A 26,930-nucleotide genomic window follows, 5' to 3' on the forward strand; every position below is an offset into this window, starting at 1 on the left:
GGGACACATAAGTGCTGGGCCCAGGGGGCGGTGGGGGGCGGGCTGTGGCACCCCCGGCTTGAAGTGGTTTCCATTATATCCAGGTTTTACAGTCTGGCCCAATGGCTCAGCCTCTCAATACCCCCCGTATACACTGGTCCAGCCCCCCTGCTGCTGAGCGAATGGGCTGGGCCAGCCCCCCTTGTTGGGGTGCCAAATGTCCAGTTTCTGACAACACCCGGTCGAAAAGAGGCCCTGGCGGCTCCGGTCAGCACTGCCAACCGGGTCATTAAAAGTCCGGTCGGTGGCACAGTGGGGCTAAGGCAGCTCCCTGCCTGCCCTGGCTCCGCACAGCTCCCAAAAGCAGCGGCATGTCCCTCTCCGACTCCTAGGTGTAGGGGCAGCCAGGGGGCTCTGCACTCTGCCCCCGCCCCAAGCGCCAGCTCCGCAGCTCCCATGGGCTAGGAGGAGCTGCGAGGGCAGCGCATGTGCACAGGGCAGTGTGCAGACCCATCTGGTCGTGCCTCTGCATAGGAGCTGGAGAGGGAACATGCCGCTGCTTCCGGGAGCTGCTTGAGGTAAACGCCGCCTAGAGCCTGCACCCCTGAGCCTCCCTCCACACCCCAATCCCCTGTCCCAGCCCTGATCCCGCTCCTGCCCTCCAAAGCCCTCAATCCCAGCCCAGAGCACCCTTCTGCACCGCAAACCCCTCATCCTGAGCCCCACCCGTGAGCCTGCACCTCCCCCATCCCCCCTGTGCCCCAATCCCCTGCCCCAGCCCTGCTCCCCCTCCTACCCTCCCAGCCCAGCGTACCCTTCTATACCCCAAGCCACTCATCCCCAGCCCCACCCCAGCATCTACATCCCCAGCCGGAGCCCTCACACCCACCCCCTGCTCCAGCCCAGAGCCCTCTCTCCCACCCCTTATTTCTGTCCCCACCCTGGAACCTGCACCCACAGTCCAGAGCCCTCACTCCCCCCTCCCTCAGCCCAGCGCCCTAAAATCCTCATCCCTGGCTCCACCCCAGAGTTCTGTGGGGCTGCTTCCTGCCCACGCCAGAGCAGGACCCAACCAGGCCTTCACAGTGCGCCAGCTGGTGCCACCAGCCTCACACGGGATGCCTCGGCCTGGGCCTCATACGCACTTAGCTGCTGGGCTCCCAGCCACAGGAAGCCCCTGGTTTTTCAAGTGCCCTGTTCCAATGGGGTGCAGGGCAGTGTGGGTTTGGCCCTATCGGCCCTGCCCCCGACACACTTCAGCGTGCAGGGCCATGCGCCGGCCAAGCCTGGCCGGGGGGTTGGGGTCAAAGGGGGTTAAATAGCCCAGCTGTTCAACCATTCACTGTCCCCCCCACCCCACCCCCCGGGCCCTTGTCACACAAACACTAGGGCAGTGACACATGGCCCCATGTTAACTGGTGGGGGGAGGGAGCACCCAGCCCCCGTGGCGCCCAGCGGCTGACACAGACGTGCCTTCGGTACCCGGCCCGGGGAGGGTCTGCAGCTCCGGCTCCGGCCGCGCCCACAGGCAGGAACAGCCCAGCCTGGCTTCACGGCCACCGCAGCAGGCCCTGCGCTTGCCTGGGCACGTGGCCAGGCCGCCAGCCCAAACACTGCCGTCCTCCCAGCTCAGCCCTGGGGCGGGGGCAGTGCCGGGGGCCTGGCACAGCAGGGGTGGCTCTGGGCCGCGCGGGGCTCAACACTCCCACGGCGGGGGGGGCCTGTCTCTGGCCACCGTGGCTCCGGCGCTGCCCACGAACCAACACTGCTGCCGTTCCAGCCAATGCTGCACGGCCGGGACTGGCCTTACCGCTGAGCCGGCTGCGTCCCGCCACCCCAGGCTAAGGCAGCAGGGTCAGAGCCCCCTGCTGCACCCCCAGCCGCCAGGCCCCTAGCCCATGGGAATTCACATGGCGGGGCTGAGCCCAGGGCCGGGGCTGTACAAAGCGGAGAAAGCAGAGAGACAGACAGGCAGGGGGCTGGGGCGGCTCCCGTGTCCTGCCCACTATGAATACATTGGGGGAGCTGCAGGTTTAAAAAACCCTCCCTATCTACACGGGTGTTTCGTGCTGGCTCGCTGCATGGGGCAGCCCCTGCCCCAGGGCGGTCGGGCAGGGCCCGGCTCACGCCCGCGGTGCACACGGGGGAGGGACAGCGAGGCAGGCTTTGGGAGTGCCAGGCAGACAGTCCCAGCTCATGGGCGGTGCCTCCAGCGGCTCCGCCCCTCGGTCTCTATCGGCGTTCCCCCGCCCGCCCCCGGCTGCTACATGCACCGGGCGCAGCCGCACTTGCTGGCCTTCTCCACCTCCTCCACGAAGGAGGAGCCGTCGCTGCACTCGAAGGTGACCTTCCTCCTCTTGAGGCGCAGCCCCGTGCAGCAGCCCTGGCCCTGGCAGGAGCCCCGGCACTCCACCCAGGAGACGGGGCGCGTGGTCTGGCAGATGGCGTAGCCCCGCTGCACTTGGGGGTGGTCCCGCACCGGCTCGCCCCGGCACGCCGACTCTGCAGGGCCAGAAGGAGAGAGGCAGTCAGACCCCGGGCTCTCCGAGGAGCCTGGCACGCTGCCTCCTGCATAGGAGTGAGGCCCCGGCCCTGGGTGCCACGGCACCAGCCCTGGATGGCTGCTCCGTGGCACCTGCTGGCTGAGAGGCTCTTTGCCTAGGCCCAGCCCACGGGGAGGAGCCCACGAGGCAGGAGCTAGCTCCCAAGTACCAGCAGCAAACGCCACCAGGAGCCCTGCTCCGGGCACATGGGGCCGAACTCACCCGGGGCAGCTGCACTGCGGGGAGCAGTGCTACGCCAGGGAGCCACTGGGCCCACTGGCTCCACGGTGGCCCTGGGCACCTCTCAGCGGGAGGGGCAGGCCCGGCTTGTCCCTGGGGCTCTGCCGTCAGCCACGCACGGGGCTCTCCGGAGCCGCCCGGGCAGCAGGGCCGAGCCCTGGCCGACCCAGGCCAGGAGCATGGGGGGCCCAGGGAGGGTGGGGCTCTGACCTTGGTCGCACAGCTGGCCGGTGTAGCCGCTCTGGCACTCGCAGGCCGCCTCCCCCCGGTCCGAGATCTGGCAGTGCCCATGGCCGCAGTGCAGGCTCTTGCAGGGGTTGTAGAGCTCCCCTTGCTGGCTGCACAGGGCGCCGTGGTACCCGTCGTGGCACTGGCAGCTGTAGGAGAGCGCGTCGAGGGGCACGCAGTCCCCGTGGACACACCTGCGGGAGCAGAGACACGAACCTGGGCAGAGCCGCCGGGAGCCCGGCCTGCCTGGCGGGGACCAGCTGCACTGTCTGCCAGGGGCCTTGTCCCAGGGGTTTATCCGTGACCCAGGCAGCCCGGCGCGTGCTCAGCGACCGGCGGGACAGCGCCCGCAGAGCACCCCTGGCAGCAGAGGGCGTGACGCGGCCCCCCCCGCCACCCCCGGAGCTGGTACCAACCCAGCCACTCAGCAGATCCGAGCTGGCTACTCCCGGCCTGCTCCTTCCCCGGCACCGCTCCTGCCGGGCCCGCTTGGACGCAGCCACCGGGGACAGGTTAACAGCGCCCAGCCGCGCGGCCCAGCCTCGGCCAGGCAAGATCTCGCGCCTCTGGCTGCGCGTGGCCTCAGGGCTCGTGCAAGGGAGCAGCTGGCAGCACCAGCAGGAGCGTGACACAGCACAGAGACGCGGCAAGTGCCCGCTGCCCTGTACACTGCTCACTCCTCCTGCCGCAGCTCTGCCGCGCCCCTCACTCCCGACCCGCAGCCCCCCCGCCAGCCCAGCCCCGCCCCGCCGGCGCCCCTCACTCCCGACCCGCAGCCCCCCCGCCAGCCCAGCCCCACCCCCCCCCCAGCTCCACCGGCGCCCCTCACTCCCGACCCGCAGCCCCCCCGCCAGCTCAGCCCCGCCCCCCCCCCAGCTCCGCCGGCGCCCCTCACTCCCGACCCGCAGCCCCCCCCGCCAGCCCAGCCCCGCCCCCCCAGCTCCGCCGGCGCCCCTCACTCCCGACCCGCAGCCCCCCCGCCAGCCCAGCCCCGCCCCTCACTCCCGACCCGCAGCCCCCCCGCCAGCCCAGCCCCGCCCCCCCCCCAGCTCCGCCGGCGCCCCTCACTCCCGACCCGCAGCCCCCCCGCCAGCTCAGCCCCGCCCCCCCCCCAGCTCCGCCGGCGCCCCTCACTCCCGACCCGCAGCCCCCCCCGCCAGCCCAGCCCCGCCCCCCCAGCTCCGCCGGCGCCCCTCACTCCCGACCCGCAGCCCCCCCGCCAGCCCAGCCCCGCCCCCCCAGCTCCGCCGGCGCCCCTCACTCCCGACCCGCAGCCCCCCTGCCAGCCCAGCCCCGCCCCCCCAGCTCTGCCGGCGCCCCTCACTCCCGACCCGCAGCCCCTCTGCCAGCCCAGCCCCGCCCCCCCAGCTCTGCCGGCGCCCCTCACTCCCGACCCGCAGCCCCCTGCCAGCCCAGCCCCGCCCCGCCCCCCCAGCTCTGCCATGCCCCTCACTCTCGACCCGCAGCCCCTGCCCCCCCCAGCTCTGTGGTGCCCCTCACTCCCGACCCGCAGCCCCCTGCCAGCCCAGCCCAGCCCCCCCCCAGCTCTGCGGTGCCCCTCACTCCCGACCCACAGCCCCCTGCCCCCCGAGCTCTGCGGTGCCCCTCACTCCCAACCCGCAGCCCCCCTGCCAGCCCAGCCCCGCCCCCCCAGCTCTGCCGGCGCCCCTCACTCCCGACCCGCAGCCCCCCTGCCAGCCCAGCCCCGCCCCCCCAGCTCCGCCGGCGCCCCTCACTCCCGACCCGCAGCCCCTCTGCCAGCCCAGCCCCGCCCCCCCAGCTCCGCCGGCGCCCCTCACTCCCGACCCGCAGCCCCCCTGCCAGCCCAGCCCCGCCCCCCCAGCTCTGCCGTGCCCCTCACTCCCGACCCGCAGCCCCTGCCCCCCCCAGCTCTGTGGTGCCCCTCACGCCCGACCCGCAGCCTCCTGCCAGCCCAGCCCAGCCCCCCCCCCCAGCTCTGCGGTGCCCCTCACTCCCGACCCACAGCCCCCTGCCCCCCGAGCTCTGTGGTGCCCCTCACGCCCGACCCGCAGCCTCCTGCCAGCCCAGCCAACCCCCCCCCCCAGCTCTGCGGTGCCCCTCACTCCCGACCCACAGCCCCCTGCCCCCCGAGCTCTGCGGTGCCCCTCACTCCCGACCCGCAGCCCCCTGCCAGCCCAGCCCAGCCCCCCACAGCTCTGCCGGCGCCCCTCACTCCTGACCCGCAGCCCCCTGCCCCCCCAGCTCTGCGGTGCCCCTCACTCCCGACCCGCAGCCCCCCGCCAGCCCAGCCTTGCCAGTGCCCCTCATTCCCGACCCGCAGCCCCTGCTAGCCCAGCCCCGGGCCCCCCCAGCTCTACCGGTGCCCATGAACCCTCTCACTGGCTAGTCCAGTCCTTGGCCGCCCTGTGCCCCTTTCCATGGTGGTTTGAGAAGCAGACAGGCCCAAACTGATTTGCTGTTGGCCCTGACAGGGGGTTTAAGCCCCGGTTCCTGGAGGGGCCCGTGCGCTGAGCCCCCGGGGGCCGTGCTGCCGAGCTGGAGCCCGGCTTTGCTGCTCGTGCCCGGTGCCGCGAGGCCAGCGTGGGCAGCCCACTCACTTGTGGCCCTGGCAGGGGCTGGGGCCCTGCTGGTCGCAGTGCGGCCCTGCCCAGCCCGGCTCGCAATGGCACACGGGGCCGTGGGCGGCATCGGGCTGGCACAGGCCGTGAAGGCAGTACAGCTTGCGGCAGGGTTCGCAGCCGGGCACCACCCCCGGCTTCATCTGGGTCTTGGTGAAGTCCTGCAGCTCGTGGTTGATGTAGAGGTTGCGGATGCAGCCGTGGAAGCTGGTGCCGTTGAGGATCTGCCAGAGGCGGAAGGCGGCCGAGTTCACGTCCACCGGCATGCCTGGCAGAGAGCGGGTGGGGCGGGCGTGAGGCGGGCGCATGGGGCACCCAGCCCCCACCCCGTCCTCCCCCAGGCAGCCAGGGACACGCGCCTGCCCCCGGCCCGGACACCCCACCGTGCACAGAGATCCGAGCGCCGAGATCCCCTCCCTCCGGGCTCAGTGAAGCCTCCCCCCGAACGGTGCCACCCGTCCCGGCCTGCCCCCTGCCAAGCCCCGTCTGCCAGCCTCCCTGACGGCTCCTGGCACCCACGGGCCCTCCCCGGCTGAGCTCAGCTCCTGCTCCTGCCCCCGGCCAGCCCTGGGACCCCTCCCCGCGAGTTGGCACCCCAGCGCCGGGACCCACCTCCCACGTAAAGCGGCGCCTCGCTGGTCAGCGCGTGGGGTTTGCCGAAGCCGTCCATGGTCATGGGGCTGCCGCCGTCGATGGAGAGATTCACCATCTGCTCGAACGTCACCAGCTCCACGGTGTGGAACTGCCCGTCGTTGATGGTCTCGGCGCTGGGGGCAGGGCCCAGGCCCCGGGGTTAGTGACTGACCCAGCCCCCAGCCCCCTCGCTGCCCAGCCCCCCCCGCCCCCCATCTCAGCCCCCCGGGGCTCGTGACAGAGCCCAGCTCCCCCCCCAGCCCCCTCGCTGCCCAGCCCAGCCCCACCCTGCCCCCAGCCCTGCCCAGATCCCCATCTCAGCCCCCTGGGCCTTGTGCCAGAGCCCAGCGTCCCCAGCCCCCTCGCTGCCCAGCCCAGCCCCACCCTGCGCCCCCATCTCAGCCCCCCCAGGGTTCATGCCAGAGCCCAGCGCCTGGCCCCGCCCTGCCCCCAGCCCTGGCATCCCTGAGCTGGGCTCAGTCACTTACCCCAGCTCCTGGTACCCCTGGCCCCCTTGCCACACGTCCCCACTCTGCTGCCCAGCCCAGCCCCCCCCACCACCCCAGCCACCCACACTCGCTGCCTTCAGTGTCTGTCATGGGGGGGAGTGCCCAGACCCGGGGGGAGGGAGGGCTGTGCCCAGGCCTGGGGGGGGGGGGGGGGTGGCGCGTGCTATCCCAGGGCACAGACAGGGGTTCAGGGAGCGGCTCCTCGGCAGCTGGCCCAGTCCCCTCCCCCAACAGGGCTCAGGGCTGGCCCCACCGTCGGGGGTGCACTGAGCTGGGGGGTACTGACCTTGTCTACACTGGGGCATCCTTCCCAGGCTGCGCCCCCCGTCACTGCCACTCCAGCCAGCCGTGCTGTGGGGCAGCGGGACGGCGCCGTGCCTGGAAGAACCCTCTGGGGACGGGCCAGGCTCTCTGGCCGCCCGGCACAGAGGCAATGGGGCAGGGGGCTGTGCCAGGGCCGTGGTGCCCGCGGCTGGGCAGGGAGAGGGGCGCGGTGTGCAGCAGGTTACGCCAGGGTCTGCCCCATGCCCTGCATCATGGGTCCGGCTCTGGCAGGGGCATGGCCAGGCTGGGCAGTGGCAGGGGGGCGGTGGCTCCTAGATGCACTGAGAGGAGCTGGCCCCTCAGGAATCGCCCCCCTATGGGAGGCCATGGGCTGCCCCCCAGTGCTGGGTGCAGCCAGTGCCACGGCTGGCGGGGAGGGGGTGGTACCTGTAGATAGCCGAGCTGGGGTAGCTCCCGGGGTCGTAGCTGACCCGCACATGGCCCTGGTACAGCTCCACGGCCATGTGGTCCCGGTCCCCGTTGTACAGCAGGATCCCGTTGTCCTCGGCCGTGGAGACCTGGCGGAGGGCGTGGGGGGCGGGATGTCACACCAGGGGCCACGGCCCAGCAGCCGGCCTGGGCAGCTCCCTGGCATCCCCGCCCGGCACCTGCCTTCCTGCACCCCATCTGGTACCCAGCCCCGCCCCCTGGCACCCAGCCCCACCCCCGCCTCCCTGCACCCCACCGGGCATGCAGCCCCACCCCCTGGCACCCAGCCCCACTCCCGGCTCCATCTCCATGCACCCCACCTGGCACACAGCCCTGCCTCCCAGACCCCCACCTCCCTCCAGCCCTCAGCCTCACCTCCTGGCAGGGCCTGGGGACACAAGGCCAGGCCCAGAGCCATGCTGCCCCTGCTCACCCCACATGCCGGCCCTGCAGCAGCCCCAGGTGCAGCCCTGGCAGGGGCCGTGCCCGGTGCTGACGGGTGGGGGGCCGGCGCGGGCCGTACCTGCAGCGTGATGTTGGCCCGTGGCCAGTTGTGCAGGTCGGTGAATTGCAGGTACGTGTCCCGGTCCACAAAGTTGACGCTCAGGAGCTTCTCGCACTCGGGGCCCCCGAAGCCAGGCCGGCAGCGGCACACGGCCCGGCTGCCCAGCTCCACGCAGTCGGCCCCGTTCTGGCACTCGGTCCGCGCGCAGAGACTGGGCTGGGCGCGAGGCGGCATCTCACACAGCTGCCCGCTGGGGAGAGGGACCGGCCAGCAGGTGGTGAGAGGAGCCCATAAGCCGGGGACCTCAGCGAGACCCAGGCCAGGGCAGCTGGTCCCCTCCTGGAGCAGGGAATGGAGAACCAGGCCTGGCCCAGATCAGCCACCCCACAGCAGGTGCAGGGGCTCTGGGTGGGTGAGGGCGACAGCCCCCCACAGCAAACCCCAAAGAGCAAGGCCAGGTTCTGGGCCCCCCTCGGCTGCACTGGGGCAGCAACATGGGCAGGACCAGACTCCCCGGACCACGAGGTGCCTCCGTCTGACTCTGGTGCGTGAGGGGGTGCCCGGGGCCCGCTTGCAGCAGGGCACGGCCCCCCTGCCGCCCCCTCACCTCCAGCTGCATGGCCCAGGCTGGGGCCCGCCCGGGCCACGTGTGCAGGGGCATGGGATGGAGGTGCTGGGGCCTGTGCATCCCACCCCTCCCGGGGGTGACAGCGGGGCTCAGCCGGCCTGACCTGTAGCCCTGTGTGCAGAGGCAGGAGTAGCCGTTTCCCTCGTCCTGGCACTGGGCACCGTGCTGGCATCGGTGGTCCCGGCAGGCATCGTAGTCCAGGCTGCAGTTGTCCCCCCCGTAGCCGGGGGCGCACTCACACCTGGGGGGAAGGGAACCTTGCTCCGAGATCCACCGGGCCCCGCAGCCCAGCTCCGGGCCAGGGCAGGGTTAGGCCCCACTGTCCCTGTGCTTGTGTCTCCGAGGACTCGCTGGCTGCCCCACACTCCTTCGGGGCCTTCCCCCAGGTTCCATGCCCATGCATTGCCCTGGCCTAGCCCCCGCCCCATGCCAGCACAGCTCCCCCTCCCGCCCGGGGGGACCTGGCAGAGCTGAATCTGCCTCAGGCTCTGCCGGGCTCTCCACGCCTCGCGCCGGGGGATCCTTTGACTCTCAGGGGCCGTTGTGACCCAGGGCCCCGGAGCGCTAGGTGCTGGCTGGCCCCAGAGCCCGACAGTCCCAGCCCCGGAACGCACAAGGGGGATCTGTGCCCAGGCCAGGTGCCCCCGACAATTCCTCCAGGCTGCCCTCCGGCACCAGGGAAAACCGCCCCAGCGGGACGTCCGGGCACAAGCAATGTCAAGCCAGGCCAAAGGCACTCGGCACCCCGGGTGTCCCCTGGCTGCAGGTCCATCTGGCTCACGGCTCTGCCCCTCTGGTGTGAATTCCTTGCCCACCCTCTGTGCCCCTGGCAGCCCGGGGAGGGGAGGGGGGAGGCCCAGCACAACGGCGAATGGGGTCCCAATTCAGATGCTGCGGTGACCGGCACTGCCCCTCCCCAATTCCTGGGGACTTGGGGGGTCTGCGGGCTCGTGCCCACGAACGTGGCATGTCTGGGGCAGCCCCAGGTGCCTTGTGCCCAGCCACACGGGCAGGGAACAGGGGGATTTAACTCACCGGGGCCCCTCGGCGGTGACGACGCACTGGGCACTGTGCTGGCAGGGGCTGAGGTCCACGGAGCAGAGATCCACCAGCTCCTCGCAGGCCCGTCCTGGACAAGGGAGGGGAGAGGCCGGGCTCATCTGACTGCAGCCCTCTGCTCCCAGAGCTGCAGGGGCTGGGCAGTGACCCTTCTGAGCCTGCTGGCCCCCCGGGGCCCGGAGCAGCCAGGGCCACTGAGTCACCGCTGGGGCCTGGGAGCTGTCCCCACAGCCGCGGGGAGCATGGCGGGGGTCTGCGCGGGAGGCTGGCGCAGGGCACCACAGCCTGGCAGAGAAGGTCCCCAGGCTATGTGCACTCCAGGCAAGTCCCCCCGTTACCCAGCCAGGCCTCCTCTCCAGGCGCCTTGCCCGTTCGGATCTGGGTCAGGGAGATGCTGCCAGGGCGCATGGTGCTGCACAGAGGCCTGGCCTGTGCTAGCCGGAGCGTCCTGAAATGTCCCTCTGGCACAAGCAAGGAGTCCCAGCCCTGGGGCCTGTGCCCGGCTCCCACAGGCAGGGGCTGGGACACTGGCCAGCGGCAGGGCCAGCGGCTGTCTGTCTGCACCAGCTGCTGGGTGCTCAGCCTCGCTCAGGTGAGCAGGGCGGGAGAGGGATGGCTGGCTGGGGGGGTATGCAGACAGACAGATGTGTGTGGGGCCAGGGAGAGCATTCGCCTCCTGGGGGAGGACAGCGCCCGGCTGGGGACCTCGGAGGCTGATTCGCAGGTGGGCTGTCCCCTGGCCCCGGCCCGGGGAGGGCCCCTCCTGCCCTGTACCTGTGTAGTGGGGCTCGCACAGACAGGTGTAGTTTCCGAGCCCCTGCACACAGGTGCCCCCATTGGCACAGGCGTGGTCCTGGCAGGCGTCGCTGATGCCGCTGCAGGTCGGCCCCTCGAATCCTGCTGCACAAAGGCACCTGCCGGGGGGGGAGGAAAACAACCCACAGGTTAACGCCCCGGCCCCCCGGCTACCCCCGGCTGAGCTGGCAAGGAGCAGCCACCGGTTCTGTGTGGCCCACCAAAACCACTGCGCAGGCTCCCCCGCTGGCTCTGCAGCAATTGTCACCTGCCCCCCCCCCCCACCTGCTTTCCCAGTGGGGCACAACCCTGGACTGCCAATGGAGCGAAGCACAAGGGGCCAGCCGCAGCACGTCTTGTCCAAGGGAGCCTGCGCCCTTTGCAGACACGACTGCCTTTGAACCCACACTGCTCTGTGAGAGGGAGACCCCCATCCCCATGGGAACCGACGCCCAGAGCTGCAAGGGGACGTGCCCCAGGAAACACCCCAAGGCAGCAGAAGAGCTGGGGCTAGAACCAGCTGCACCCACCAGCTCCCTGCTCTAGCCCCTGGCGCGCAAACCCTTGGGGCAGGACCCAGGAGTCCTGCGCTCTATGCTCCTCCTGACCAGAGCCAGGCCTGGGCAGAACCCAGGAATCCTGCCTTCCAGCTCCCCGCTGCAGCCAGGCGCACCTGCTGGGCCCATGGCATGACTGTGGCAAAGCTGGTGATCAGACCCTGTGCTCAGCCCTGCTAGCTCTGAACTGACGCAGAGCTGCAAGGGGAGTGAGCCAGGAAAGGCCGTCTGCAGGAAGCTGCCCGAGGCCCAGATCAGCGGGACCCCAGGACAGGCCCAGCCCGGCATGCACGCAGGGCCAACTGCGAGTCCCGTGGTTGTAAAGGGGCGGGAGCGGGGGACGGCTTCACAGGACGCCCCGTCCTGAGCTGGGCCGGTGTTCAGCGCTCCGGGAGAGATGAAGCTGTGAGGGATGAATTACTAGCCGTACCAAGAACCTGCCTGGCCCGAGATCTCTGCCAGTGTGCACGGCACGTGCACACTGTGTGCGTGGCAAGTGCACGCCCTGCACGTGTGTGTGAAAAGGAGGCTGGGGGTGGCTGGCTGACACGAATGATTGGCTGTGGGCCCCGGGGCCAGGGCTGCTCGGCTGGCCGTGCCCGGAGCCTCCGGCAGCCCCGGCTCAGAGCGCTGCAAACCCCCAGGCCAGGCTGGCTGGTGCGGAGGCTGGGCTGCTGTGGCGACGGGCTAAGGCCGTTCAGCGTGGGCACTGGTGTCTGGGGGAGGCTGGGTGCACGGGGGCAGGGCTGGCTGTGCCAGGAGCCCGTTGGCTCTCCCTGCCTCAGCAGTGAGTTACGGGGCGTTTCTCTGGGGCGCGAGAAGAGACCCCGCTGCCTCTGGCTTGCAGTGGGGAGTGCGTGAGCCCCGCTCCCGGGGCTGGTTCCTGTGCCCGGCGGGGCCCCCCTGCAGGGACCGGCCTGGCACGCAGACCTGCTTGGACTCGGGCTCAAAGGGAATCGCGCCCGGGCACCTGCCCTGGCACTCAGCTCCCCAAGCTCCGCTCTCATCGACGGGGGAACGGGGCGAGCGGCTGGGCCGGGCCGCATTGGGGGCTCCTGGCCGCTCAGCACGGAGCGGAGGCAGGGATGGAGGGGGGGTCCCAGTGTCCCTGCCACATGGCCCCGTGGGCTGCAGCATGGCCTCCCAGTCCCTCGCTGTGCCCTCTTCAGCAGCTCCCAGCTCCCGCCCCCACAGCCAGCCCCACCTTTGCCACAGCCGCCAAGCCCCACCTGGCCTTGGGCCGCAGGGTCCCAGCCCCGCGGGTGCTATTCCTGGCTCCGGGATGGACTTGGTGAGCTTAGACAAGGCCGCTGGGCGCAGGTCTCAGAGCTGAGGCGCAGCCCATGCACACACGCGCCCGCTCAGCTGCGTGGGCGCCCAGCGCCATCCCCTGGGGCCCCGTCTCCGGGGCCCCACAGCCGTAACCCCCCCACGCTCGCACTCACGTGAACCCGGCTCCCTCCCGCGCCGGGGGCTGGCAGGTCCCGCCGTTCACACAGGGACCACTAGAGCAGCTGTCCACGGGCCCCTCACAGTCCTTGCCCTGGGGACGGAGAGCTCAAAGCTAGGCGCTGTGGCCACTGAGATCCCTGCCCCGTCCCCCGCTGCCAGTCCCGTAACGGTGCCATGAGCAATACCCTGGCAAGGCCCCATCCTGTGGGGAGCGACGCCCCGCCAGGCAGGATCGGGGGCAGCAGCTGAGCCCCGCAGCCAGTGGGTGCGAGTGCCGCCCCCCCGCCCCCATTTGAGCTGTTGGCAGAGTCCTGGGCTCCTGCCCATGTCTTGCTGCCCGCGACTTGCAGCGGGAGGCCGGGACAGCGAACGAATGCCCGGTCCACCCGCCCAGGGGCTGGCACCCGCACCCTGCTCACCTTGTGCCCGCTGGGGCAGGTGCAGCGGTAGGCAGCCAGCGGGTCATTGTGGCAGGTGCCTTGGTTCTGGCATGGGCTGGAGAGGCAGGGGTCACACTTGGCCTGGATGCTCAGGGCCGGCGGACCTGGTGGAGGGAAGGAAGGAGGGAGGGTCCCTGGAGCCCACTGGCAGCGCGTGACCGTGCGGGGGGTGCTGGCAGCAGGCGCCTGGTGTGGGGGACACAGGCGCAGCTGCTGTTTCAGCCAGGGCACTTTGGCCTTGGGGCCGTACTCCCAGGGCCGGATAATCCAGGAGCAGGCCAGTCCCACAGCCCCAGCCCCTAACGCACGGCTGGGCTACGCAGGGAGGTGTTCAACCCCCGTGCAAGGCAGCCGGCGCCGAGCGCAGCTCGACCATCCCTGGAGCACAGCTGGGCAGCCCCCCGCACTCAGCCACCGGCTGCCATGGGCCGGGGGGCAGGAGCAAGGGGTCCCAGATCAGCAGTGTCTAAGGCCAGTCTGACCTGGGGCACAACCCAGGCCAGGGCCCCGCCCCAAGGCCCCTTCGTCCAGCGTTCAGAAAGAGCCGCCCGATGAAAAGCCTTCAGTGATGGAGAACCCGTCCGTTCCCTGGGAGGGGCCAACGGTTAATTACCCTCCCCGTTCAATGGGCATGTCTGGCTTCAGCGTGGTCGGCAGCAGGGCTGTCCCTAGCCGAACTTCTCCTCCCCAGGACGACACTTACAGACCTGGATCCAGTCACCTGCCAGCCATCAGGCACTGAACAGCCCGAGCTCCAGCAGCCTCTCACTCTATGGCAGGTTGCCAGCCCCTGAACCAGGCTCAGAGAGTCCACGGCCAGGAGCCCTGTGATCATCTGCTTGGAGCTCTGCACAGCACAAGCCACGCGATGGCCCTGGATTCATTGCGCTCTGCACCAGGACAGAGCGTTCAGGGAAACCGCCCAACTCCATTAAACAACGGCCAGTGATGGAGAATCTGCCCAAGGCTGGGTAATGCGATCCAGTGGCTAGTTACCCTCACTGTTAAAGAAACACCTTGTTTCCTGTCTGCGAGTCTAGCCTCAATGTCCAGCCACTGGATCATGTGAGACCTTCCTCGGCTGGACTGCAGAGCCCATGGTTAAATACCTGTTCCCCAGGCAGGTGCTGACAGACTGGGATCAAACCATCCCTTCACCTTCTCCTCGTTAAGCGAAACAGATTCAGCTCCTTGCTTCTGTCACTATCAGACAGGTTTTCTAATCCTTTAATCACTCCCGTGGCTCTTCTCTGACCCCTCCAATTTATCAGCATCCCTCTTGCACTGTGGGCACCAGAACTGGACACAGGATCCCAGCAGCGGTCGCACCAGGGCCAAATCCAGAGGGAACATAACCTCTCTGCTCCCTCTCGAGAGTCCCCTGTGCATGCAGCCCAGGATCGCACTGGCCCTTTTGGCCTCACACTGGGAGCTCCTGTCAGCTGATTGTCCACCCTGACCCTCGTCTTTTTCAGCGTCGCTGCTTCCGAGGATGGAGTCCCCTGTCGGGTGAGTAGGGCCGAGTCTTTGTTCCCAGCTGTCGTTACAGAACCGTCCGAAACACAGACACAGAATCACAGACCTCTCGGGCTGAAGGGACCTTAAGAGGGCAGCGAGGGCAGCGAGGCCAAGTCACCTAACCAGCCCTGCCAAGCGTGTGTCTAACCTGCCTTGAAAACCTCCACAACCTCCCCTGGGAGCCTGGCCCAGAGCTTCGCTGCCCTGAGCGTTCGTTTTCCGAATACCAACCCAACATCTCCTGGCTGCGAATTAAGCCCATTGCTACTTGTCCAGCTTGCAGTGGACACGGGGAACAACCGCTCCCCGCCCGCTGGAACAGCCCTGCTCACAGGTGTAGGCTGCTCGCAGGCCCCCTCAGTCTTCTTGGCCCTATACTGAACTGGCCCAGCTTTTAGCCTTTCCTCAGCGCTCAGGGTATCGACCCCGCGGGGCGTGTTGCTGTTGGTCCTGCTGCGTGTGCCCAGCTTGCCAAGCCACCGCACGCCTGGGGCTCGTGGCCGCGCTTGTGGGTTCTCCAGGTCATCGATACAGATGTTACCTGGCGTAGGGTCAAGAACCCATCCCCGTGGGCCCCCACTGGCAACACACCCGCCCCGTGCCGATCCCCGTCAGTCACGCTGGGGACCGACCAGCCAGCCAGCTCCTGCCCCAGTCCCCGTGCGCCAGGCCCAGTTTGTGGGGTTCTCGTTTGTAGCGGCCGTGTCGTGGGCCCCCAGCCACAGCACGCCCACACCAGGAGCAGTATCAGCCAAGCCTGTAGCCCATCAAACGGGAGCTCTGGCTAGGCTGAGCGGCTCCCTTTCAATCCCTGCAATCCTGGGGGAAGCGGGGGCAGCGCTGACCTGCCGGGCGGAAGCTGGGGCCCACGCCTGGCAGGGTGAGTCTCACCCTCTTTTGGGACAGTTTGTAAAGCCCCAGGCCTGGCCCAGCGGCAGCAGCCGCGCTGGGTTTCCTTCCAGCTCTTTTCTTTCAAGCCCTCTTTGGTCAGTGCAGTGTGGGCCAGCTGTGGGACCGAGAGGTTAAAATGGGCTCATCTCCCCAGCAGGCCGCGAGGGGGGGGCTTTCCTGGCCTAGCGAGGGTGGGTTCATTTCTCAGAGTCATAGGGTTGCCATACGAGACCCCAAAGGGCCCCTCTGTGGTCTCTGGGTAGCGACCGGCCAGTGGAAGACGGCCACGGCTGGACCATGTCCGTGTCCGGTCTCTGATGGGCCGGTGCAGCCGCTGTGGGATAGGCCCCCTCCCCGCAGGTCTCGTCCTGGTCTCCAGTATCTGGCTCAGCCCCTGGAGCCGGGGGTCTCACACGCGGCTGGAATTCTGGCTCCGCCCCCTCAGGGTGGGGGGGTCCTCTCACCCCTATAAATATCTGCTCCTCATTGGAGAGCGTGGCCCGAACTGGTGCCTCTTGCTGCTGGGGCGTCAAAGTCCTCCTGGGAACGTGGGACCAGCCGGCCCGGCCCCAGGCCCCCGTGTCCCTTTCACCCTGTGGGGCTGTAACGGTGCAAACACCCAGGCCTGGGCTGTGCTGGGGGCTGGCCCCAGGTCAGGGCTCCAGGGACCCCCGACCCCACAGCAGGGACAGGCACTGGGACAAGGCAGTGTCTGCACCCGCTGAACCAAGGCCAGGCAGGTGCAAACCCCGGTTAGCTCAGTGGCCTGCACCCACCTACCACGCTGCGGCCAGTGCCGGGGGGCGGTTACTGACCGTGACTAGCTACGGCCGGGCCTGGGCCCTGCTAGGGTCTGACCCAGTGTTAGCCGTCTCCACAGGGTGTCCTTCTCTCCCCTCTGAGGGTCTGCTCCGGCTGGACCGAAGCAGGGCTGCAGCCATCACACCCTCTAGGTTCAGACTTACCCACTGGCCGGCCTGGGCCAGGAGTCGCAAGTCACAGACGGCTCGAGCCAGGCCCTGGCAGCCCCTGGCATTGCTCAGGGAGCAGAGCTGCCCTTCTCCAGACAGGCACCTTTCCTGGCACAGCCCCTTTGCCAGGCCCCGCATTGTCCAGGGAGCCCTGACTCGCTAGGTCAGGGCCAAGTCAGAGCCAGCAGCCGGAGCTGAAGCCAGACCCATTCCGACTAGAACTAAGGTGAACCCCATTTCCACCCAGTAGGGAATTAACCCACCGAGGGACGGGGGGTTCACCAGCCCGCGGCTGGACTCTTCTCCCTGACAGACACACTCCAGCTCAGCCAGGGGCACGTCCACCCAGCAATCAGACAGCTGCTCTCCACTGCCAGGGGTGGGGAAATGTCTGGGGCCTGGCTCTGGGACCCCAGGAGGGGGGAGGGTCCCGGAACCTGGGCTGCAACCTGAGCCGGAAAGTCTACACAGCCGTGCTTAGCGCTGCAAGCCCGTCGGCTGAGCTGGGCCTGCTGCGGGCAGGGGTAGACGTATCCAGTGTGACTGGGCTGGAGGCAGAATCCGGGGCAGGTTATCCAGCCTGTGCTGTGCAGGACGTCAGATGGGCTGTTCGGCAGGGTCCCTCCTGGCCCTAGCGTCTCTGACCCTCGCAGCAGCCCAGGAGGCTGGTCAGGATCAGCAGAGGGAAACTGAGGCACAGGGTGCGGGAGGGGCTTTGCCACATGGAGAAGGTGTCTCAGAGCGGGCATCGGACTCAGGACCTCCCGGGTCCCAGCCCTGCTTGGGACCCACCATGACACACGATCCCCTGCCCGCAGTGACCCCACCCGGCGCATTCGCTCCAGAATTAACCTGCGGGGGGTGACAGCCAGGACAGAGCAGGGCAGGGGTCAGAGTCCACGGGACCCTGTCTGTGCCCATCCACCGGGCACAGCCCCCAGTAACCGGGCACTGAACGGGCCCCTCACCTTGGCACTCAAACTTCTTGGCTGGGGTGGTGAGCAGCAGCTTGCCTTCCATGTCGGGCGGGCCGGCACAGCGGGCAATGCCAGGCTCCTTGTAGCCCGTTTTGACCCAGCCCGAGAGCCAGCGTAGCTGGCAGTCGCAGTACAGGGGGTTGGCCCCGATGGCGCTGCAAAGGGGAGACAAGAGCAAAGGTGAGTCAGCGAGACCTGGCCCCTGGCCCCGGGGCGGGACGAGCCCGCCTGGCCCCGCTCCCTTTGCAGCCCCTGGGCTGAGCAAGGCCAGCCGGCAGGCCCAACTCCCAGGGGCGGCGCTCACGGGGAGCTGCTGGTTCTCCCGCCACCCGCGGGTGTGGGGAAGACAAGGGTGCAGTGCCATGATACCTCCTCCAGGGGGCACACCACTCCCACAAATCCATCTCCAGCCCCAGAGCTCGGAGCTGGTCCAACACGGGCGGGCCAGGCGGGAGCCCCCCTTTCCCCAGAGCCAGGCGAGTGACGTCCCTGCCTGTCTTGGCGGGGCGCACGTTTCTCGGGGCTCGGCACTGAGCGCCCACGGCACGGTGCCCTGGGAAGGAGACAGTCCTGGCTCCCGGGAGCCATTTCCTGAGCACCCCCTCTGGGGCCCCCCTCCCCCAGGAGCTGACTCTGGGGCCCCCCTCCTAGGAGCTTGCAGAGGCTGCTGGCCAGGCCGTGCGCCAGGGCACGTCAGGACGTGTGGGGCCCGGGCACTTCCTGCTCACCGGGGTCTCGGCCCTTGGCTGCCCGCCTGCCACGGTCTCCCTGCCACGGTCTCTCCTGTAGCCGATGGGTGCCCAGGTCAGGGGCTGACTGTCCTGGGCCTGTGCACATGCCCTGCCATGCCGGGGACCGGAGAGAAGCTGCGTGGGGGCTGCCAGGGGTGTTCGGGGTGAGAGGGGGCCTCGCAGACCCTGTACTGACCCCGCTCCCAGCAGCACCTCTCACCCCCCGGCTGGGAGCCCAGCTCCGCTCATTCCCAGCGAGGCTCCCGATGCCAGGGGTTTGCCGGGGGATCCCAGCTGCTGTTGGAGCCGAAGAGCTGGTCCTGCCTGCGAGGCTGGCTGCAGGTAGCTGCTCCCGACTCGCCTGGAGTGAGAGCAGCCGCACGGCCCCGTGGTGCAGAGGGGCTGGAGCGTGCCGGCGGCATGGAGCAGCCGAGTCCCCTCTGCACTTACTGGGCCCTGCGTCAGCGGCACTCGAGCCAGAGAGCCGGGGGCCTGGCTGGGGCCCGGCAAGGCCTCGGCCACATGTTGCCCAGGCTGCAGAGAGACGCTGGGACCTGGCCCCAGGTGTGGCCTGATGGCGCTGACCCCAGAAGGAAATAACCCCCCCACCCCAGCAGTGATTGTCTCCTGCCCTTTGGGGCCCGTCTGCGATCTCTGAGCTCTGTGGGGAGCCTGGCCCAGCACCGTGGGGCCTTCCCGGGGCAGCCGGGCACAGGGAGCTACTCACAGGTGGGACAAGGAGGTGACGTCGGCGAAGATGCCCTCTGGCAGGCTGGAGATGTCGTTGCCGTGCAGAGACCTGCGGGAACGAGAGGCTCTGAGCCCAGAGGATGCTGGCAGCTTGGGATCAAGGCTCATGGCAACACAGGGCCAGAGTGCGCCACCGGGCAGCCCGTGCATTTCCACGAGAGCCAGGCATGTGCCCGCCCAGCGCGGGGCCCAGAGGGACACCCAGGCAGCTTACACCCTCGGGCTGCATCCACCTGGAGGCAGTGGAGCAGGAGCCCAGGGCTCATGGCGGCAGCCCCGCCCCTCGCCCGCCTCCACCCCCCATCCCCTAGCACCGCACCGCGTCCGCCCGGCACCTTCCCCAGCCCCCCGTCCCCTGGCACCGCGTCCGCCCGGCACCTTCCCCAGCCCCCCGTCCCCTGGCACCGCGTCCGCCCGGCACCTTCCCCAGCCCCCCGTCCCCTGGCACCGCACCGCGTCCGCCCGGCACCTTCCCCAGCCCCCCGTCCCCTGGCACCGCACCGCGTCCGCCCGGCACCTTCCCCAGCCCCCCGTCCCCTGGCACCGCGTCCGCCCGGCACCTTCCCCAGCCCCCCGTCCCCTGGCACCGCGTCCGCCCGGCACCTTCCCCAGCCCCCCGTCCCCTGGCACCGCGTCCGCCCGGCACCTTCCCCAGCCCCCCGTCCCCTAGCACCGCACCGCGTCCGCCCGGCACCTTCCCCAGCCCCCCGTCCCCTGGCACCGCATCCGCCCGGCACCTTCCCCAGCCCCCCGTCCCCTGGCACCGCGTCCGCCCGGCACCTTCCCCAGCCCCCCACGGCTGAGCCGAGCTGGGACACACGTCCTCACACCACACACCTTGCCCCTGGCGCTGTGGGTGCTCAGCACCTCTCCAAAGCAGGCCACTGACAGCGCCACGGAGGTGCCACTTGGGCCCCTGCTGTGAGCAGGGCAGGACCCTGCCCTGGGCACGGGGACGTACTTACAGCAGCCGGAGCGCCCGGAGCCCTTCAAAGGCCAGTGGGGGGATGCACTGCAGGGCGTTGTAGCTGAGGATCCTAGGGACGCAGGGGAGGAAGCAACACGAGGTCACGTCCTCCGAGCACCGACACGCACCCAGTGAGGGGCGGCGCCCCGGTGGGGCTCCCCTGGGCTGCTCCCACGCCGTTCTCCCTTACGGGATGCCGCCGAGTCACCCCCGGGCAGAGGCCCGGCACCCCCTGCTCACGGCCTCTCGGGCGCCCTCCAGCGAGGCCACCAGTGACGGTTCTTCTTCTACAGGATCCGGCCCCGGACTGCACGGCCCAGAGGCCTCAGCAGCAAGCCAGGTGGGGCTGCGTTTGGAGGCAGAGCCCAGTCTCCTCTCTGCAGCACTCCCAGGCCTTGCCCTCCCACCCCTCAGTGGGTCAGTAGCCACAGCCCCCTCCCCGCGGGGCCGGGACTTACAGGGTGGTGAGCTGGCTCGTGTTGCTGAAGGAGGAGTTGCTCAAGGAGCTGATCTTGTTGTTGCTCAGGTCTCTGGAAAACACGAGGGCAGCAGGGTGTCAATTGGGCTGGGCTCTCGGCCTCGCCCAGCCTGTGGGTGGTGCTGGCTGGTGTCACACGCCATGGCGGGCGCAGGAGGTACAGGCGGGCGCAGCCCTAGGGGCCGGGCAGTGGGAAGGAACCGTGGTTTTGTAGGAGATGCCACCCCCTGTGGCCAGGCTAGGGCAGGCGGGCGCTGTGGTGTGAGTGCCCTGGGTGCCTTGCAGGTGGTGTGATTCCTCTGCCACCGCGGGCTCCCCTCGTCCACTGGGGCCCCGGGAGACGACGCGCCGGCAGCTCCAGGAGGAAGCTGTTTCCTGTGGCAGTTTAACCACGTGCCACTCGATTAACCAGTACTGCCAACGCTCAGGTCACTGGCAAGTCTCCTGGCTGCCAGTGTTTCTCATGAAGCCCCAGCTGCCAAGTCAGGCGCTGAGCTGAGTGTTCACTTTGCTACGCTAGTTTCCAGCCCTCCGGGTTGCACAGCAAAGCTTGAAAACGTCACCTCCCCGTGCCGGCACCAGGAGGCAAAGGAAAGGCACCCGGGTGCACTCGCTGGTTGCCCTTGCGGGCGCTAAGCCAGCATCGTGACTGTGGCCTGGTGTGACTTTTGCAGGGGGCAGTGATGCAGGTTCCACTCGCCCCGTGTGGGTGGCGGGCACAAGCCCTAGGGAGGAGAGCGGGGCTGCTCCGCTGGGTACGTAGCTACTGTGGTTCGGTTCCCTGCTTTGTCGCAGACTTACCCCGAGAACAAATGGAGACAAACTGGCCGTCAACAAGTTTGGGCTCGACATGAGGCGAAGGTTTCTAAGCACTGGAGGGGTGAGGGTCTGGAACAGCCTCCCAAGGGGAGCCAGGGGGGGCAGAACACCGAACCGGCTTCAAGCCTGAGCGTGATACGTGTGTGGAGGGGATGGTGTGATGGGACTGCCCACAATGGCCAATCCGCGACTGTTAGTAGCAAATACCCCCAACGGCCGGTGATGGGACGCTGTACGGGGAGGGCTCTGAGTTACTACAGTGAATTCTTTCCCACGTGTCTGGCTGATGGGTCTCGCCCACCTGCTCAGGGTCTGGTCGCCATATTGGGGTGGGGAAGGACAGACTGGCAGAGACCCTGGGGGGTGGGAAGTTGCCTTCAGGTTTAGACTAGTGTCAATGGTGGATTCTCTGTAACTTGACGTCTTTAAACCATGATTTGAGGACGTCAGTGACTCAGCCGGAGGTCGGGGTCTAGCACAGGAGCGGGTGGGCGAGGTTCTGAGGCCTGCGATGTGCGGGGCAGAAGGACCAAAAGACTCTATGGCTCAGAAGCTCACCCCAGGGCCTGGGGGGTGCTGGGGTCTGCGATGGAGAAAGGGGGTCACTCCTAGTTTCTCCAAAGAGAAGGGAGTTGTTTTTTCTCAGACAAGGGACTGGGAGCACCCACCTATCAGGAAGGTTCCCTGACACGTCCCAATATAAGCCCTAATTTTCAACTGTTTATAACTTTCCCAAATGTCAACCAGGGGGGCTGAAACTTTCCTCCCCAGGGGCTGCCTCAGGCTGAATTTTCAGGGAAAGTTTCAGCCAAACCAGCGCAGCCCTTTCTGAGAACAAGGCTGGAGAAACAGACACGGTCGGCCCAGGAGTAGTTTGGGGTAAGGAGACTGGTGAGCCTGGCCCTAGAGCACGGGGGCTGTTGGGGGGGTAGGAGACTGGGTCTGGCAGGGCTAAAAACTGGGTGAAAAGAACAATAGGAAAGTTGCAGAGCCGAGCGCTCGGCCAATAGGAAGCGCCAGAACAGAGCCTGGGCTACCTTTGTTCACCTCCATGGAGAGATGCATTTTCTCTCCAGGACTAGCACGGCCCCAATCCTGTAGCACCAGAGCGCTCCGTGGCTGGTACCCCATTCATCCTCTGCCCGCCCTCTGCCCACAATCCCCTCTGGGGCCCAAGTCAGCCCGGTCCTGTTCCTGGTCACAGCGCAGGGGACGGAGACAGAGGTGCCCAAGCCCTGGGCTAGTGCCTGGCCCCCGGTGCCCCCTCGGTCTGTGATTCCACGATCGCTCAGTGCGCGGGACGGATGGTCTCCGCTCGACAGGGGCATGCGCTGTTCTCCCACAGCACCCGCCTCTGCCAGCGCACCGGCTGGGCCTGCTCCGGGGCTGGCTCAGGGCTGGGCAGCGACGGAGGCTGCTGCCTCGGGGCCCTGCCTCGTCCGTTGGCGCCGCGGGCTGGGCAGCGAGCGAGGCGGGGACTGCAGAAGGAGGGAGGACGATCCCGTGGTTAACGCAGTTGAATGCTGCCCTGGAGAACTGGAGTCTGTCCCTGCCTCTGCCACAGAGTTCCTGTGAGATGCTGGGCAAGTCACTTAAAGGGGCCACTACGGTGTGTGCCTGGTTTTCTGGGTGCTAACGGGAGGCGCTGGGGGCTGCTCTGCAGAAGTGCTGGGCTATGCCCTGAACAGTGAAGGGCAGCATCAGGCTCAGTGCTCTGACCAGCCAGGTCCTCAGCAGCTCGGAGCCCCGGTGGGTGGGCACTTCGGACATGGCTGTCTCTGTGTTTCCAACAGGCTCACAGCCCTTCCCCAGGGTGCCGGGGGAACGGGACGTGGGACTGGGACGGGAGCAGGGAAAAGACAGGACAGGGGACGGGGCAGAGGGGGTGAATTTGGGGGCAAATGGGCAGAAGACGCTGGGCATACTAGAGCACACACCCTGCCATCGCCTGGCTGGGCCCCTGCGGTCCCTGCCCTCACCGGCCCCCTTTGGGAAAGCAGCTGAGAAACCTTCCGCGCCGCAGGGAGAGAAGCGGCAGGTTGGAGCCAGGAGCCCCCGAGGGCTGATCCCAGCTTTGTCACGGCTTCCAGGCTGCGCGGCCTTGAGTGAGCGCCCAGACGCCGGCCGGCTCGCTGCCCCCGCGCACTGCCCGGCCTTCGCGGCTCGAGTCTCAGCCAGCCCAGCCCACGGGATCCCTGCTGCCGGGGCCCACCCAGCAGCAGAGCCGGGCCGGGATACTTACACCAGCTGCAGGGATCTGAAGGAGGAGAGCTCTCCAGGGACCCGCGCGAACTGATTGCCGTCCAGGTAACTGCGGGCGAGAACAAAGGCCCGTCACCAATCGGGGCTGGGCTCAGGAGGCCGGTGCACGGGCAGTGAGGGGGCAGGGCTCACGTGTGGGGTGCAGCACCAACCGCACCCAGTTCGGCCCGGGGTCCGTCCGTGCAGAGACCCCCCGACCCCACGCTGAGCGGAGCACAGCCATGCAGGGGATCAGGGTCCCGCTCTGACTGCGGGGGCTGGAAGTGTTTGTGGTTCCCGGCCAATGGGAGCTGCAGAGCCGGTGCTTTGGGCAGGGGAACATGTAGGAGCCGGAGGGGGGACGTGTCTCTGCTTCCAGGAGCTGCCTGAGGTGAGCCTGCACCCCTAACCCCCTCCCGGGCCCTAACCCCCTGCCCCAGCCCTGATCCCCCTCCTGCCCTCGGAACCCCTCAGCCCCAGCCCGGAGCCCCCTCCTGCACCCCAAATCCCTCATCACTGGCCCCACACCAGAGCCTGCACCCCCAGCTGGAGACCTTACCTCCCCCCCTGCACCCCAACCTCCTGCTCCAGCCCAGAACCCGTACCCCCTCCCACACCACAACCCCCTGCCTCAGCCTGGACCCCCCCTCCCATACTCCAAACCCCTCGGCTCCACCCCGAGCCCAGAGCCCCCTCCTGCACCCCAAACCCCTCATCCCCGGCCCCAGCCAGAGCCCTCACCCCCTCCCACAGCCCAACCGCCTGCCCCAACCCAGAGGCCCCTCCCACACCCTGAACCCCTCATTTCTGGCCCCATCCCGGAGTCCACACCCCCAGCCGGGGCCTTCCCCCCCTGGCCCCGCACCCCAGCCCAGTGAAAATGAGCGAGTGAGCGAAAATGAGGGTGGGGAGAGTGAGCGCGGGGGGGGGCTCGCAGAAGGGGCGGGGCCTTGCAGAAGGGGCGGGGCAGGGTGTTCTGTTTCGGGCGTGTAGGAAGTTGGAGCCGGTTCAGCAGGGCCTGGGGCCGGTTCGGCAGCCCCCGCCGGGCAAGCGCGAAGCGGGCGAGGTCACAGCCCCAGTGCCCAGAGACGGCCCCGCCCCAGAGTCCCAGCCAGCGCATGGGGCGCCCCATTGCTGACGAGGATTTGTTCTGCTCCTGTTTAATTATGGGGAATGGGGGGGTCACAGGAGCAGGAACAGCTAATGCCCCCCCCCCCCCGACTTTAATGTGCAGCCTCCATTAGCTGCGTTTCCTGCCCTCCCCCGCCCCCCTGTCTCCCGCCAGGCGGGTCACACACCTGGTCGGGGCCCGAATGACGTGGCGCTACCCTGACCCCTCCTTGGAGCAGCGCAAACAGCTTCGTCTGGCCCAGGCATTCCCGCAGCACCCACGTGCGGCCGTGCCCAGCCGTGCCCTGCCGTGCCCCGCCGTGCCCCGGGACACCAGGGAGCGTTCACAGGACTGGGCTCTCGCAGGCTGTGGCGGAGGGGGAATCCCCTCTGGCTCGGGGGTAGCCCCCCCCACCCACGACACTGCCATTGTCAGCCCGCTGGCTGGGCCAGTGCTGGCCTGGGCACCTCTCCTGGGGCGGGAATTCACACCTCCAGCTCCCCATCGACGCCCGCTCCACAGCCAGGCTCCGCTCTTGGGCTGCCGGGGTAAATGCCACTGAAGCCAGCGGGGTCCCTCTGGATTCACACCAGCGTGCTACGCACGCGGCTCTGGGCCCGTTGCCGGGCGGATCAGCTGGCCTGAGCGTGCAGGGTGTCACTGTGACCTCCGGGGGGGAACGGCTGCAGCAGGGGGGCCCGGCTGTTCTGTGACTGTCACCCCCTCCCTCCTCCCAGCCCCTGCTGGGAAATCTGTCCCGCTCTCCCTGTGCTCAGCAGGCCTGGCCTCGCAGGCTCCCTGCCCCATGAGCCGGGGCCCGGGGTGGGCGCTGAGAGGAATCGGGCCGAGCCCTGGGACACTCACAGCTCAGTGACGTTCTTTGGGATCCCCTTGGGCAGGGACTTGAGGTGTTTGTTGCTGCAGCGAACGACCGTGTCCAGGCAGGTGCACTCCTGAGGGCACTGTGGCCGTGGGACGCAGCCCGTCTCCTCCTGGCCTGCAAAGTTGGGGGGGGGCACAGCAAGTAACGGGCCCATCCAGATCCAGGCTCTCGCCCCGTCCTGGGGGCAGAGATTCCTACACTCCAAGGCCAGAAGGGCCCTGGGCCGTGCCTGCCCCCCAAGTGCCCCAAAAGCAGATCCCTTGCTGGAGAATCCGCCTGCCCCCAGGTCACTTGTTCCAACAGCTACTTCCCCTCCCTGGCACAGATCCACGCCTGGTTTCCAGCCTGCAGGAGTCTCGTTCCAGCTTCCAGCCCCTGGGCCTTGTTAGACCTTCCTCAGCTGGTCGGCAGCCCACCGCCCAGGACCCGCTCCCCGTGGCGATACCTGTGGGCTGTAATCAAGTCACCCCTTCACCGTCTCTCTGGGAAACTGAGCAGACGGGGGTCCAGGGGTCCGGCACTACAGGGCAGGTTTTCCTCAGTCTCGTGTGCCCTTAATCGAAACCAAACCAAGGCTAAAAATCAAAATAATGCTGTCCCTGATGCCCTTGGGGCGGGTGTAACTCCCCAGCCTGAGTTACTCCGGTCCAGCCACCCGCCTGCTGGCCCGCGTGCCTGGGCCCTGGGTAGTGTCCCAGCACCAGCCTCCGCTCTGAGTCTGAGACCGGCCAGGCGCGGCTTGGAGGTGGCACAGCTAGGACCGAGAGGCTGGCGTGGGGTGGCAGCGGGGCCCGACGTGGCCAGCCGGGAAGCACCTGCCGGGGGACCCTGCTGCGGGGTGACCCATCATCGGCCGCCCCGCTCAGCCCCATGGCGCCTGTGAGTTACCTTCCTCACACCTGAAGTCGGGGAAAGCCACGTCCTGGAGCGGGATCTGCCGCAGGAAGTCGGGGTTCTGGCAGCGCGGGTTCCCTGTCACGATCTTCCTCCTCCGCAGCCAGTCACCCAGCCAGGCCAGCCGGCAGTTACAGTCGAAGGGATTGGCCAGCAGGTTCCTGCGCAGCAGAGGGGAGTGCGGGGCTAACGTGGTACCTGGAGTCCCCCTGGCTCCCAGCTCCCGAGCCAGCGGGGCCTGGACCAAGCCTCAGGCGTGCGCATCTCTGACGTTATGAGTGTAATATAATATCTCATTGAAAGGTGACAGGGCCAGAAAGAGTTAATGAACTCCCAGACTGACCTGACCCTGGGGCCGCGAACTTTAAAGCCTGGTTAGGAAGAGATGGAAATGGAGAGAGCTGTGAAATGCAGCCGGCATGGTGAGAGAGAGAAGGGGAGCTGTGTGCTCAGGGCTTGTGATGTCAGCAAACGAGGCTTGGCTATGGCTTTGATTCAAAGACCAAAAAAGGAGGATTAACATTTAGGAAGACACTTGAGTGACATAGTATTGTTGTCTATGAGCCTCTTGGAAGGTTGTGGTAACCTGTGTCTGAACGGTTAATGGATAAATGACCCTGTGCTAATTGCCAGGGTGTTTGGGAGAAGGAAAGTGAAGCCGATTGTCTTCTTGGGCCAAGAGGCTGCTGGAAATGTATAAAAACCCTGGGACACGATCCTTCTTCATCTCAGATCTGCTTTGGGTTTCAAGAAGGGGAAACCCTGACAGCCATGAGGA

The 26,930-nt window shown here is 68.2% G+C and overlaps 1 protein-coding gene across 1 annotated transcript in view; it reads right to left on the reverse strand.

Moving 5' to 3' along the window:
• Positions 1-929: 929 nt before the first annotated feature.
• Positions 930-26,930, reverse strand: part of SLIT1 (slit guidance ligand 1) — a 148,068-nt gene continuing 122,067 nt past the window's right edge. The window contains 18 exon segments of the mRNA XM_048857247.2: positions 930-2,481; positions 2,973-3,184; positions 5,570-5,858; positions 6,203-6,357; positions 7,444-7,574; positions 8,009-8,240; positions 8,722-8,859; positions 9,654-9,747; positions 10,452-10,591; positions 12,475-12,572; positions 12,901-13,025; positions 17,270-17,433; positions 18,737-18,808; positions 19,725-19,796; positions 20,185-20,256; positions 23,266-23,334; positions 25,240-25,372; positions 26,147-26,313. Coding sequence (XP_048713204.1) covers positions 2,243-2,481; positions 2,973-3,184; positions 5,570-5,858; positions 6,203-6,357; positions 7,444-7,574; positions 8,009-8,240; positions 8,722-8,859; positions 9,654-9,747; positions 10,452-10,591; positions 12,475-12,572; positions 12,901-13,025; positions 17,270-17,433; positions 18,737-18,808; positions 19,725-19,796; positions 20,185-20,256; positions 23,266-23,334; positions 25,240-25,372; positions 26,147-26,313 — 2,602 coding nt within the window. The 3' untranslated portion in view covers positions 930-2,242.

This window comes from Caretta caretta, chromosome 7 (assembly GCF_965140235.1).
Source record: "Caretta caretta isolate rCarCar2 chromosome 7, rCarCar1.hap1, whole genome shotgun sequence".
NCBI lineage: Eukaryota > Metazoa > Chordata > Testudines > Cheloniidae > Caretta > Caretta caretta.